The sequence below is a fragment of the Acomys minous genome, assembly GCF_964271855.1.
Source record: "Acomys minous genome assembly, chromosome: 16".
NCBI classification, from domain to species: domain Eukaryota; kingdom Metazoa; phylum Chordata; class Mammalia; order Rodentia; family Muridae; genus Acomys; species Acomys minous.
This window is the reverse complement of record NC_140498.1, coordinates 90,690,402-90,701,843: the sequence shown is the minus strand read 5'-3', so window position 1 is coordinate 90,701,843 and position 11,442 is coordinate 90,690,402. Positions and strand designations below refer to the sequence as shown.

Here is an 11,442-nt window from a genome sequence, read left to right as displayed (position 1 = left end):
GCTTGGCCTCCCCGCTGTCCCTCACGTCCCCTAAAGGAACCTGGTCCTTGGTGACATAAGACTGATTCTGAGGTGAGACTGGTGAGGAAGGCCCTATATGCCCTGCCTGCTACTGTTCCTGGATCTTTTCTTTCCTCCTTGAAGGACCAGGCATCCACCTGCTGTTTCCACCCATGGGAAGCCAGGATGAGTCTGTCTGTCTGGGCAGGATTCCAGAAAACCTGAGACATAGGTAATGGGGTTTTCTCAGCACCATCGGGGCTGGCTGGATGCTGACACCTGCTCCTGAGGGTGGGCACCTGCAGCCAGGACTGTCACGGCTCCTCCCAACAGCATGGGCCCAGCTGTAAGCCCAGGACACCCCATCCCCACACACAGGCATCTGTGGAGACCAAGATGTCGCACTGCAGGTAAGCAGCTCAGCTTGGCGACGACGGCTGGGGGCGGGGGCAGGACCGGTAGAGCTGAAGTGTGGCCACTTGTGCCTGAGGAGCAGAGTCCTGTGGCTCGTTAGTGCTTGCTCTCCAGGTCTGTCTCAGGTGTTGCCTTCACGATGCTTTGTTCCTTCTGTTGACACTGGGCGATGCCTTTCTAGACTCTGGAAAGTTCTCTGGGTAACTGGCAACTCTTACTGTTGGCGTGCTCAGTTGGGTTTCAGGTTCATAGTCTCAACACTGAGCATGCCATTTCATTTGCATAGTCTCAGGCCCTAAGCACCACAGAGGGCAGTCATGGTGTGTCCTTACTTCATCTGTTTCCCTTCCATGTCCTTGTCACGCATGTGTAGGTGGATGTGGCTATAAGCACTTTTTAAGTTGTTATTATTTTGTGTGTATGTACATGTGTGAATGCGTACATGTTGCCTACAAGAGGAGTCAGATCCTTTGGAGCTGGAGGCACTGGGTGCTGTGAGGGCATCTGGCTTGTTCTATAGGTGCCAGGATCTAGACTTTGGGTCTCATAACTGCACAGCAAGTGCTCTTAAACACCAAGCCATCTCTCCAGCCCCTAATGTGTACATTTTAAGTTGTTATTATCATTAGTATGTGAGTGATGTGTGAGCATGGGTGTGCACACGCTGTGGAGTAGTGTAAGGTGTCAGTTCTTGCTGTTCACCATGTTGAGGCTGGGGGGGGGGGCTCTCCCAACATCTGTTGTGCACTCCAGGCCAGCTGGCTCACAGGCTTTGGCAACTGTCCTGCCTGCCTCCCATCTTGCAGAGCTCAGGGATTATAGATGTGGGCCACACGTTCAGTTTAAAAAAAAAAAAAAGTACATGCCTGTGTTTGCAAAGCCACAAGAGGGCATCAGACCCCCCTGGAGCTGGAGTTTAAGGTAGCTATGAGCTGCCTGGTGTGTGCTGGGAACTGAACTCTGCCTTTCCAGCCCTGCCTCCAGCTCTTTTTGTACATGGGTCCTAGAAGTCAAACTCAAGTTCTCAGGCTCTTGCAGCAAGTGCTCTTACCTCCTAAGCTGTCCTGCTGTCCTGGCACATGCATGTTAGTTCTGCTGGGTTGGTAAAATAATGGTGTCTGCCATTAGTACTGCCCAGGGGACAGTGACTCATGCCTGAACAAACAATGCTGTTGCCAGCCAGAACGGGGCAAATTGTTCTGGTCTCAGTGGAGACACCCTGCCCCCCACCTCCTGCAGCCTCCTCTCTGCCTGGGGGTGCTTGTCATGACTGATAGCAGGCTGTCTCCATGGTGATGTGCCAGATTCAGTGGCTTCTTCTACGGGTCCCTTCCATGCTGCTGTCGCCAAGCAGGCTGTCTGTGGTGGTTCTAAGTGGTAGATGGGTCTTCTCAGCAACAGGTGATTCCATGGTTAATGTACACGAAGTGGTGGAAAGGTAACTTGACAGGGAGTCCTGGACCACTGCTGGGATGAGGTTCAAATCAGCATCTCAGATTTAAAAGCAAAACACACTGTGCAACCAATTATAGAGGTGCACAGAGACTGCTCGGGAGACGTGTTAAGATGGCACTGTGTGTGTGTGAGAGAGAGAGTGCAAGTGTGAATTTGAGTGTGTCTGTGTGGGCGAGACTGGTTACTACATTAGATGCCAGAGGCAAGTAAGGAGCCTCAGGGACTGCAGGTATTCGGTGTAAGCACTTAGCAGGCAGGGCTGGCCTCAATGTGTTGGGCCTGGGACGGATGCTGGACTATAGGGCCACCATCACCACCCACTCATTTCTGGACTGGTGAGGACAGAGGTCCGAAGGCACTGCCAGGGCTGTGTTTCTGAATGTAGGTCTCAGTTTGGCAAAGGCCCTGACAAAGCAGCCGGCAGGAGCAGATGTAGGGGCTCCCACCTCCCTGCTCAGAGCCAAGCAAATCCTGTCAGCTTTGGGGAGAACCCCGCCAAGGTGCCCCCCACAATTTGGGGGCCTCCTGGCTTCTAGGTTTCAGCTGGCTCTAGGGCTCAAGAGAGCCAGCAGGTCAGCAGGGAGATACCATGCATGAAGTATCTGACGCTTGGCTTCCAGAGCTCCCCAGTGCTCCCCGGATGGTGAGTGAGGGGGGCTGCAGGCTCAGTGGCAACTATCACCTTGGCATATCTCACGGGCCTGGCTATCCTGAGACTCGTCCAGTTTGTTTCAGTTGTGTCCTTCTCAACAAAGGCAGTTCATGAATGTAAAATGTTTTCATAAATAATGGATTGCCTTCCCTCAGCCGGTGCCCGGGGTTCTAGCCGGGAAGATGCTGCGATGGATGCGCATCAAACGTGCTTGCTTGTGCTACCCGCTGAGGGCTTGCTAATGTCTTTGAAGCTCTGGGCACAGCTAATCCAAACAGCTAATTAAAATGAGATTGACTCACTGGGAGCACAATTCTCCAGGCCCAGAAGCAAGCTCATTTGTTCACAGTGGCTAGGACCAAGCTAGGCCAGGACCCATGCCCATCGTACAACTCACTTGGAGTACTACTGCTGGGCTCCCAGCATACTCAGCGGCAGGCAGGGGAACCATGAACTGGTGCACGCCTGCTCCCAGGAAGTACAGACTAATTCCTTAGTACCCCATGGGGCTTCTGGCCTTGGAGCAACAGGGCTGAGTGGCCTGCAGGGCAGGGGGAAAGCGCGTGGGTTGTTTCCTGCAGGACTGCGGGGGTGGGGGGTGGGGGGTGGGGTAACTGCAGCCAGGCCCCCCATCCCTGTGTAATGTGAGCCAGACGAGGCGCTTCCATCAGCAGTGAGAAGCAGGGTCTGTGCTGAGGCTGGTTTGGGGACAGGTGTGTACATGCATCCATCAAACACAGTTAGTGATCTGCATCAGAGATGGAGACTGACCAGCAGGGTGGAGCCTGAGGGTGCTGATGAAGGCCCGGGGCTGAGGGTGGAGAAGCAGGTGTGGGCCTCAGCAGCGGGGTGGAGGTCAGGAGTGCCTGTCTCCCCCTTCTACAGCCATCTAGTTGAAATTGGGATGTAGCCGTGTATCATTGTCTTGCTACCAACTTTTGTTTCTGTTTCTAGAGATGCATCCTCAGAATTAAAGCCCCTGCGTTAGCCTCCTGGGTGCTGGAGTAACAAGTGGGGGTGGGTCACTGTGGTCTACGTAGAAAGCTGCTGCTTTTTTTTTTTTAAAGTCTGGTGGTGGTTTGAGGCTAATCACTAATCTGGTAGGTTTCCCAGAGAGCTGTGTGATAACAGACCTCCTAGAAATGGCTTGATGGGTACCTTCAGCCTAGTGACACATAAATCATGCGCAAGGGACAGAGCAAGGCAAGAGCAGCCTGCAATTCCGACACCCTGGGAAGCCAGGTTCTTCAAGACTTGAACAAAATCACTGTTAGGCTCTGGCTCACATTCCTGTTTGCTGTGCTAATGAGAGAGGGCAGCCCCTCAGGTCTGAGCCTGGATCCCATCCCCACTGGCCTGCAGTTGACCAGGCCAAGTTCCACTGTGCCGAAAGTGTCCCAAGTGGGTGGATGGAGAAATGCAAGTCACCTTGAGGGTTTGGCAAACACCGTCCTAAAGGCTGTCCTTGCATGCCGTGACCTTGAGAATGCCTGAGCCGGAACCAGGCCACTCCCAACGGCACCAGAGGCACCTTTGTCGCTCTTCACTATGAACTGGACAAATGCCAACAGGGCTTGGTACGGGAACACAGCTACAGGAGGGCTCAGAACTTCGGCTGGAGCAGGGTGGCAACAGAGTGACACCACGCCTGCAAAGGATAGCCTTCTCTTCACAGGGAAAGTGGTGGCACTCCAGGGCTGCAGTGGGTGAGCGGGTTTGTCCCGGGAAGGGAAGCTGCCACAGCAGAGCTCAGCTGGGCATGGGCTGGTGCTCCTCTCCCTTTCCAGGGTGAAGTTCCCCAGTGCACAGCAGTAGGCACCATCGGAGGCTGAGCGCAGGATGGTGCCCAGGAGGAAATCTGCCACCGCACACAGACGGTGCTGGCCAAGTCGCCGCAGGCCTGCCGCAGTAGCCAGGTAACCATCTGGCCGGGCTGTGTGGGATGTGTGGCCACAATGCCACAGCCGGTGCCATCTGCTGCTTCAAGCAAGAGCTCATGGGTAGTGGTGTACTTTCTGAGCCACTGTCATGTGGCAGTTAACACCTGAAAGCCTCTCTCCAGGGGAGGCAGTTCTCAACTCCAAGGTAATGGCTTGTGGTGCTACCATGTAATGAGTGACCTGGGGCACCCCACCTCTTTTGGAGGGGCTGTGAGCTCAGGGTGGAGACTCAGTGCTTTGTCCTGAGGCGGTAAACCCCACTGCTGGGCAAGGTGGGTGGTTCCTAGAGCATCTTTCCAGGGGAGCTGCTGTGTGGGCTTCAGCGGAAGCAAGGCTGCCCAGCCACGGATGACCACACTTTCCCCATGTGCATGTCACGCTGTCCCTCCCCCAACCCTTCCTGCAGCTGTGGGCAATAAGCCAGAGCTACGAATGCTGGAGAAGACTTGAACAGAGTCCCGGGACCAGTGCTGTGCATCCTTACAGGAGCAACAAAGAACAAGGCCACGAGTCAGTCCAGACCTTTAATAACAGAGTAAACATGGCCGTTTAAGGCGAAAAGGCAAGCTGCCTCCCTGGGGTGTGTCCTGGTGTCTTCTGGATCTGCAGGCAGCACAGGGAGCTAACAGAGGCCACCTGTCCCCAACCCTATGAGCAGATGCAGCAGCAGCAACCTCAGGAGCCAGATCTCTGGGTACATGTGCTGCTCTGTGGGGAAGGGGTGTCTCCCAGGAGGCTGACAGCAGACAACACCCATAGCTGCTGTGTGAGGGGCCAGTTCAAGTTCTCTCTTGAAGCCTGGGTGCTTTTCCTAATCGGGGTTAGGGGGTCTGCTTAAAACCACTCCGGCTGAACTGCCTTCACTCCAGTGATCTGTGCGCCTGCTCTTAAGGTCGGCAGTGGCTTTCTCATGGCTGCACAATCTGGACGGAGCCAACCTGCGCAGCCAATTTGTCTGAAAGAACTTTCTCCAGTGGCCCAACTGAAGCACTGGGAATGCATGAGTGAAGACCTAGCAAGACCAGGCCAGCAAGAGGGAGGTGAGCTGCCACCTGGGCACACTGATGTGTGGTTCAAAGTCCTTCCCCTGGGAGGGTCTGCAAGGAGAAAGTCTCACTTCAGCCGGCTCTGTGCTCCTGTTCAGCTGGACAACGGTTGTCTGAGGCCTGAGTGTCTTACCCAGAGAACCTCCATCCGGCCGCATATTGGTGGAGGGGGGGCTCAGTGACAGCACTTGCCTCACACACACTGGGAAACAAGAGCTGGTCACCAAGGCCTAGTGGGCGCTCCTGCTTCTACGCTGTCTGGGCTGCTCTCGATATTACTCCATCTTAGGGGCCAGCCCCCTTCCCTCGGAGGTGCAGACCTAATGAGGAGCTTCCTGGTCCACCTGTTTGTTGTGCTGCTTTCTGAGCTGGTATTTGTTGGGACCAGGACTCTGCCAGACTGGAGTGGACCTCTGCCTCCTGAGACCTGGTGGCCTCTGTAAGGTGGGGATTTGAAGAGCTGACTGGGTCTCCTGAGCACTGTATATGGATCTGCCTGTGGTACTCTGAAGGCAGAGTCGGTGAGCTACATCTGCTGAGGGAAGACATACCAGCAGCCAGAAACAACCTATGGTCCTTTCTCACTCAGGGAAGGATGGCTGTTTCCATCGCAGCATAGGTACCAGACAGAACAGCAAGTGAAATGAAGCGGTCCTCCCTCACACAGGTTCCGGTGAGTCTGTAATTATGAACCATGTGGAAACCACTGAGGATGGCTGAACTGGGGTCAGGAGACCACTTGGAGCCAGTACACAGACACAGGTGAAGGCCCGTGTCCCTAGGGGTGGAAGGACGGGAGAGTATCACTGCTGCGACAGGCGGGGGAGGGGGAGGAGCCCCTGCAAAGGTTAACCCTGAGTCATAACCGGTCTCACCAAAGCCCCCGGATGGAGGAGGAAAGCCAAGACAGACTCCAACTCTGTAGGTGGCTACAGAGGCAGCAAGGCCTCAGGAGGAGTGGTCACTGTCCCCAAACGTCCACTGTGCTGCAGAGCTTCCTTATAGCTCCAACGTTTGTGAAACTGGCCCTTCCCACGTCTACATGAGTGACCCTAAGCACTGTCACAGGGGAAAGACAGTGCTAGGTCATAGCTGTACCCAGCCATGGTGTCACAGGGTGAGCGGCAGGCAGGAAGAGGGCTCTGAAAGGCCAGCTTGTCGACTGCAAACTCATAGGCATGAATCAGGCCACGGTGTCTAGAGGAAGCAGAGATAAGCACTGGTCAGCAAGGCTGCTGTGGCGAGTGGCCGCACAATCTAGGCTAGCCCTCCACCATGACAGAATGGGCTCTGAGCTCACAGTATGGCAGATATACAAAACCGAGGTAAGTGAGGAGGCCCAGAGGACAATGTTATGAGGAAGCATCTGCTGGGGCTTCAGCTAGAGGGTTTGCCTCACTGTGGAGGTGACACTGTGGCCCTGCTCTGCCCCGGATACCAGGAGCAGCTGCAGAACACTGCAGACAGACACTCAGTATGTGCTCCTGGTCTCAGCCTGTGTTCCAAATTTCTACAAAACCCAAGGTCCACAGCTGTGGCACCCGGGGAGGTCTATGTGACTGGGGACAGAGCAGGGAAACCACATTAAGACATTTCTCAGGCTGTGTACAAACTCAGCCAACCCCCTGCCACCCCCCCCTCCACTGACCTCCTGTGGCAGGAGAAGTTGTCCAGGTCGGAGTTGCGCACCACCTTCTCGTAGGGCACATTGGCAGTGATGAGGCTGTGGCTATTGAAGGACACATAGCGCACAGGGTGCCTGTAGCAGTGGGGAACAGCACGGTAAGGCCGGGGTGCAGCCCTCTAGGCATGCTTTCACTGTGGAAAGCAGGCAGGTGCATGGCCCTTTTCTGCATACCTGCACCCTTTACACATTCCAGTCAATGGCTTCAACAAGTTGGTGTACTTGGGTTGTGAGGACGTTCGACTGGAAACAAACCTATAGCACAGCACAGCGCAGAGACCCACAGGCCGCATAGGTGAGCTCTTATCCTCAAGGTAGGGCCACAGCGGACAGCCCCTGTATCTGCTGAGGCTACACTGTGAGCCACAGGACAACAGAGGCAGTCTCCTACAGAGGGATGCTAGCCTCAGAGACTCCAAACTAGCTGAAAGGTAAGGTGCCCATCTCTGCAGGAAGGAGGAGGTGGGACCATGTGGTGCTGACTGAGGCCACCAGGAAGGAAGGAGGCCTGTGGCAAGAACAGCTGTCCTGGGAGAGGACCAGGTCCTACAGAGAGGAGGCCCAACGGGTGGGTAGAAATGGTGCCCTGGGACGGTGAGCAGGAATGTGAAAGCACAGGGGCTTATATTGTGAGGGACCTCACATCCTTGGAGCTCCCATGAGTGGTGGAAAGGTGTGGGCAGCCTACTGCATCACTGCAGAAGCCCAGAAAGACTGATGCTGTTTTGAAGGCGCAGAGAACCAGCTTTCTACAACAAATACTGGCTTTCTTGACATTTGAGCAAGTGCTGAGTCCAGTGTGGGAGTTTGAGCTGCCTTTTGGCGCCACCTGGTGGCATCATAATGCATCACCATTGAAGTTAGGGTCTGGTAGGGGGAGAGACGGTGTGGTACCATGGGGGCTCTGGTCTGATGGAAACTGGTGGACAAAGTATTCACCACCCTGCGAGCCAGCAAAGAAAGCGGTTTTACTTTTCTATCTTTGTGGGTGTTGCGAAGCCATCAAGCCTGCACTAGAATGAAGGCAGAGCTGTCTCGGTTTTGCATCTGGGGTGGGAAAGTTGCATCTGCTGAGATCTCCAGCTGGGCACTTCCACAATTCCACACCCACTAGCTAGAGAGCAGCCAGAGCTCTGCTAGAGGGGACTGCAGAGCAGGCTCCACCACTGAGGGCATATGAGTCAGGTGGGAACCCCAGGCTGCCTCTAAATCCAAAGCAAGGCAGGCTCACATGAACAATTTTACTACAAGACCCTCCTCTCCTCAACACTCTTGCTCAAGGTCATGTGAGCTCCCCGTGGGCCCTTCTTCATTGTGAAAGGAGGCAGAAGCCACACAGAGACCACACCTGGACACAGTGAGTCTGGTGTGTGGGGGACCGGTGCCAACCATCCCCACTACGACCACACACTGGAAACTAGTCTCCCTCTGCTGGCTCTTTCCTTTCCCTGCTAATTAAGGTGAGGGAATTCAGTGACCATTACAAAGCTGTGAAGACCTTACTGCATCCTCAGCAGCAAGGTTGCTGCTCATGAGGACGTGTGCTACTCAGGGAAGAGAGGAGTTCAAGTCTCCGGATTGGTGTCTTTCCAGGCCTAGGTCTCGTCTCCTGCAAAGCTGCTTTTAGGATGGTGGCAGTGAGGGCGCAGGCAGCCTGAGGACCACTCCAGCACCCACAGTCCGCATGCAGCCAGAGCCAGCTTACCTGGAGTGCACCTCCCACAGCTTCTGGTTCATGCGGTAGTCCCACACAGACACCAGCCCCTCCTCGCCGCCACTGACAATCTTCCAGTCATCCATCTGGACTGCCGACACTCCCAGTTGATGGGCGGACAGCGACAGTGCAATTTTATCGCTGCGGAGGTCATGGAGCCTCACTCTGGAAGGTGAAGGAAGAGCAGCAGGAGGTGAGGGTTAGGGAGGAAGTCTGTACCACCAGCACTGCGGTCCCTGCAGATGCCCGGGGAGCTCTCCCATGGGGGATCATCTGTAGTAGGAGAGCAGCTTTGTCTGCTCACACGTGTGAGACTGTGCTTCACTTCCTCTCCAGGCCTGAGGGCATCATGGGAACTTGCCTGCACCAGGAATAATCACAGATCAAACCTGACGTGTGCATGGAGGATGAGGATGGCTGTTGCAGTTCTGTGTCAGAAAAGTTGGATTTCAGAGCAAATTGTACTAAACTTGCCTGGGGGTTGGGGAGCCAAAGCTATGGAGACTTAACTTCCCTTTCACAGGAAAGCATTATGGCTTTCCTAACGCCACTCCCTTAGTCTTTGGCGTCTCTCCAGGCTTCCTGGGTCTCAACAACTTACCCAGGTTCTCTGCTTCATTTTTTTTTTTTAATTCTCAAAAATTGAAAATTGAGATGATTTCTAGATTAGTGATTGGAAACAACAGTCAATCCCCTACAAAGAGCAGCAAGCAAGGGCTGGCCAGGCATGTAGGAAGCAACTGAATACAGAGCTCTGAATACACGAACCCAGGGAGGGAGGGGAGCTCCCATGCACCAGGAAGGTGGGTTGCTAGACAACCTAGTGCCTACAGCAGCAACAGGGCCACAGCAAAGTCCTGGAGATGAGCTAACTCACACGCACTGCACACAGAGGAAAAGCAGTCCCTGCTTGTCCAGGATGCCTCCAAACAGCCAAGCACCATTAGTACCACTCCTGCCCACTGGAAAGATGATACAGTCGGATCAGCAATTACACCAAATTTAAGAGACAGAGCAAACATCAGTATTTATATGCCCAAATCAACAACTTAAAATATAGTTTGTATTTGTCTGCATGTATGTGTGTACCACATGTATTCAGTGCCTGCAAAAGCCAGGAGGCCTTCACAGCCTCAGGAGCTGGAGAGACAGTTGCTAGCGCCACGTGGGTGCAGGGACTTGGACCTGGGTCCTCTGGAAGAGCAGCCTGTGCTCTTAATAGCTGAGCTACCCCTCCAGCCCCAAGAGCTTCAGTTTGCATAACAACCGCTATGCATAAGAAACATCAAGGGGCTGGAGAGGGCTCTCCAGGTAAAAGCAGGTGCTTTTGGAGAGGAGCAGAGGCTGGTTCCTGGCACCCACATCAGGCAGACCACAAACTCCTGGAACGCCAGCTCCTGGGGATCTGGTGCCCTCTTCTGGCCTCTGCGGGCACCATATAATCTTATAAGGATTTCGGGTTTTTGACAGCAGTTAGTGTCAGAGTGTGCTGTGTTTTCTCAACTTAGACTGAGGTGCATGTAATACCAGCTACATGGGACTAAGTCAGAAGAACTCCAAGTTCCATGCCACCCTCAACAGCTTAGTGACATTTGGTGTCAAATAAAAATGTGTCTGGGATGATATGTGGTGATAGAGCGCTTGCCTAATGGGGGAAACTTCTGGGTTTACTCAGGAAGCTGAAGCAGGAGGACTGAGAGTTTGAGGCTAGCCTGGGCTAATGTATAGCAAGACCTTGTTTCAAATTAAGAAAAGATGTGGGGCTTCCTACACATAAAACCCACAAGCTGCCCTGAGAAGATTACACAAGTATGTCAGATGATGGGCAGGGAGTCCACAGCAGTGGTTCCTTCCTCATAACAGGTCCTGCCGAGATACAGTGGGGATCCACAGCTAAGTCACAGTAAGAGAAAAGGCAAGGAACCCTCTCCCCGAGACTGCAGACTCAGTGTGACAACAGCCACACACTCCGGCCACCATGACTCCCTGCCTTGATGACTGACCACACCTTCCAACCCTGACTCACAGTAAGGAAAGCTCAGATCGTACCTGTCCGCCTGGTGTACAGATTCAGGACCTCTGTTTTAGACATTGGGCAGCCTTCCACCACACACCATTAACAATGTGGTAAAAACAAACCTAATATCCCTTTAACTGCTCTGTGGGGCTTAGGGGAGCCACCTCCCCACTGCCCTGTAGAACTGCAGACCTTTTAGACGCAGAGCTGAGCAGCTGTGGGAAGGGAGAGGCTGCTGTTCTCAGTCTACAGTGAGGTCGGTGACGAGCCATGGAACACCTTGACTTCTGCTTGAAAACAGGCGTCCATCTTGCAGAATGAAGACACAGGCCCTGAACATGGGCTTCATGAGAAGGCAATAAGGGACTGCAGCATGCTGGGCAGTGAGAGCCATGGAGGGCAGGGTCATCACACCCAAAGGAGGGCCTGGAGGTAACGGGCTGGGGACAGGAATCACAGAACCAAGGACAGACTGGGAGAGAGCATATGAGGAAGTCTTCAGCAGCCTGAGGGGAAGGAG

General features: G+C 54.1%; 1 protein-coding gene across 1 annotated transcript in view; it reads right to left on the bottom strand.

Moving 5' to 3' along the window:
- Positions 1 to 4,971: 4,971 nt before the first annotated feature.
- The window catches only part of FBXW8 (F-box and WD repeat domain containing 8), an 88,486-nt gene continuing 82,015 nt past the window's right edge, over positions 4,972 to 11,442 (bottom strand). The window contains exons 9-11 of the mRNA XM_084764823.1: positions 8,897 to 9,070; positions 7,156 to 7,266; positions 4,972 to 6,704 (exon numbers count right to left, since the gene is read on the bottom strand). Of these exons, the coding sequence (XP_084620949.1) occupies positions 6,560 to 6,704; positions 7,156 to 7,266; positions 8,897 to 9,070 (430 nt within the window). The 3' untranslated portion in view covers positions 4,972 to 6,559. The remainder of the gene's footprint in view (positions 6,705 to 7,155; positions 7,267 to 8,896; positions 9,071 to 11,442) is intronic.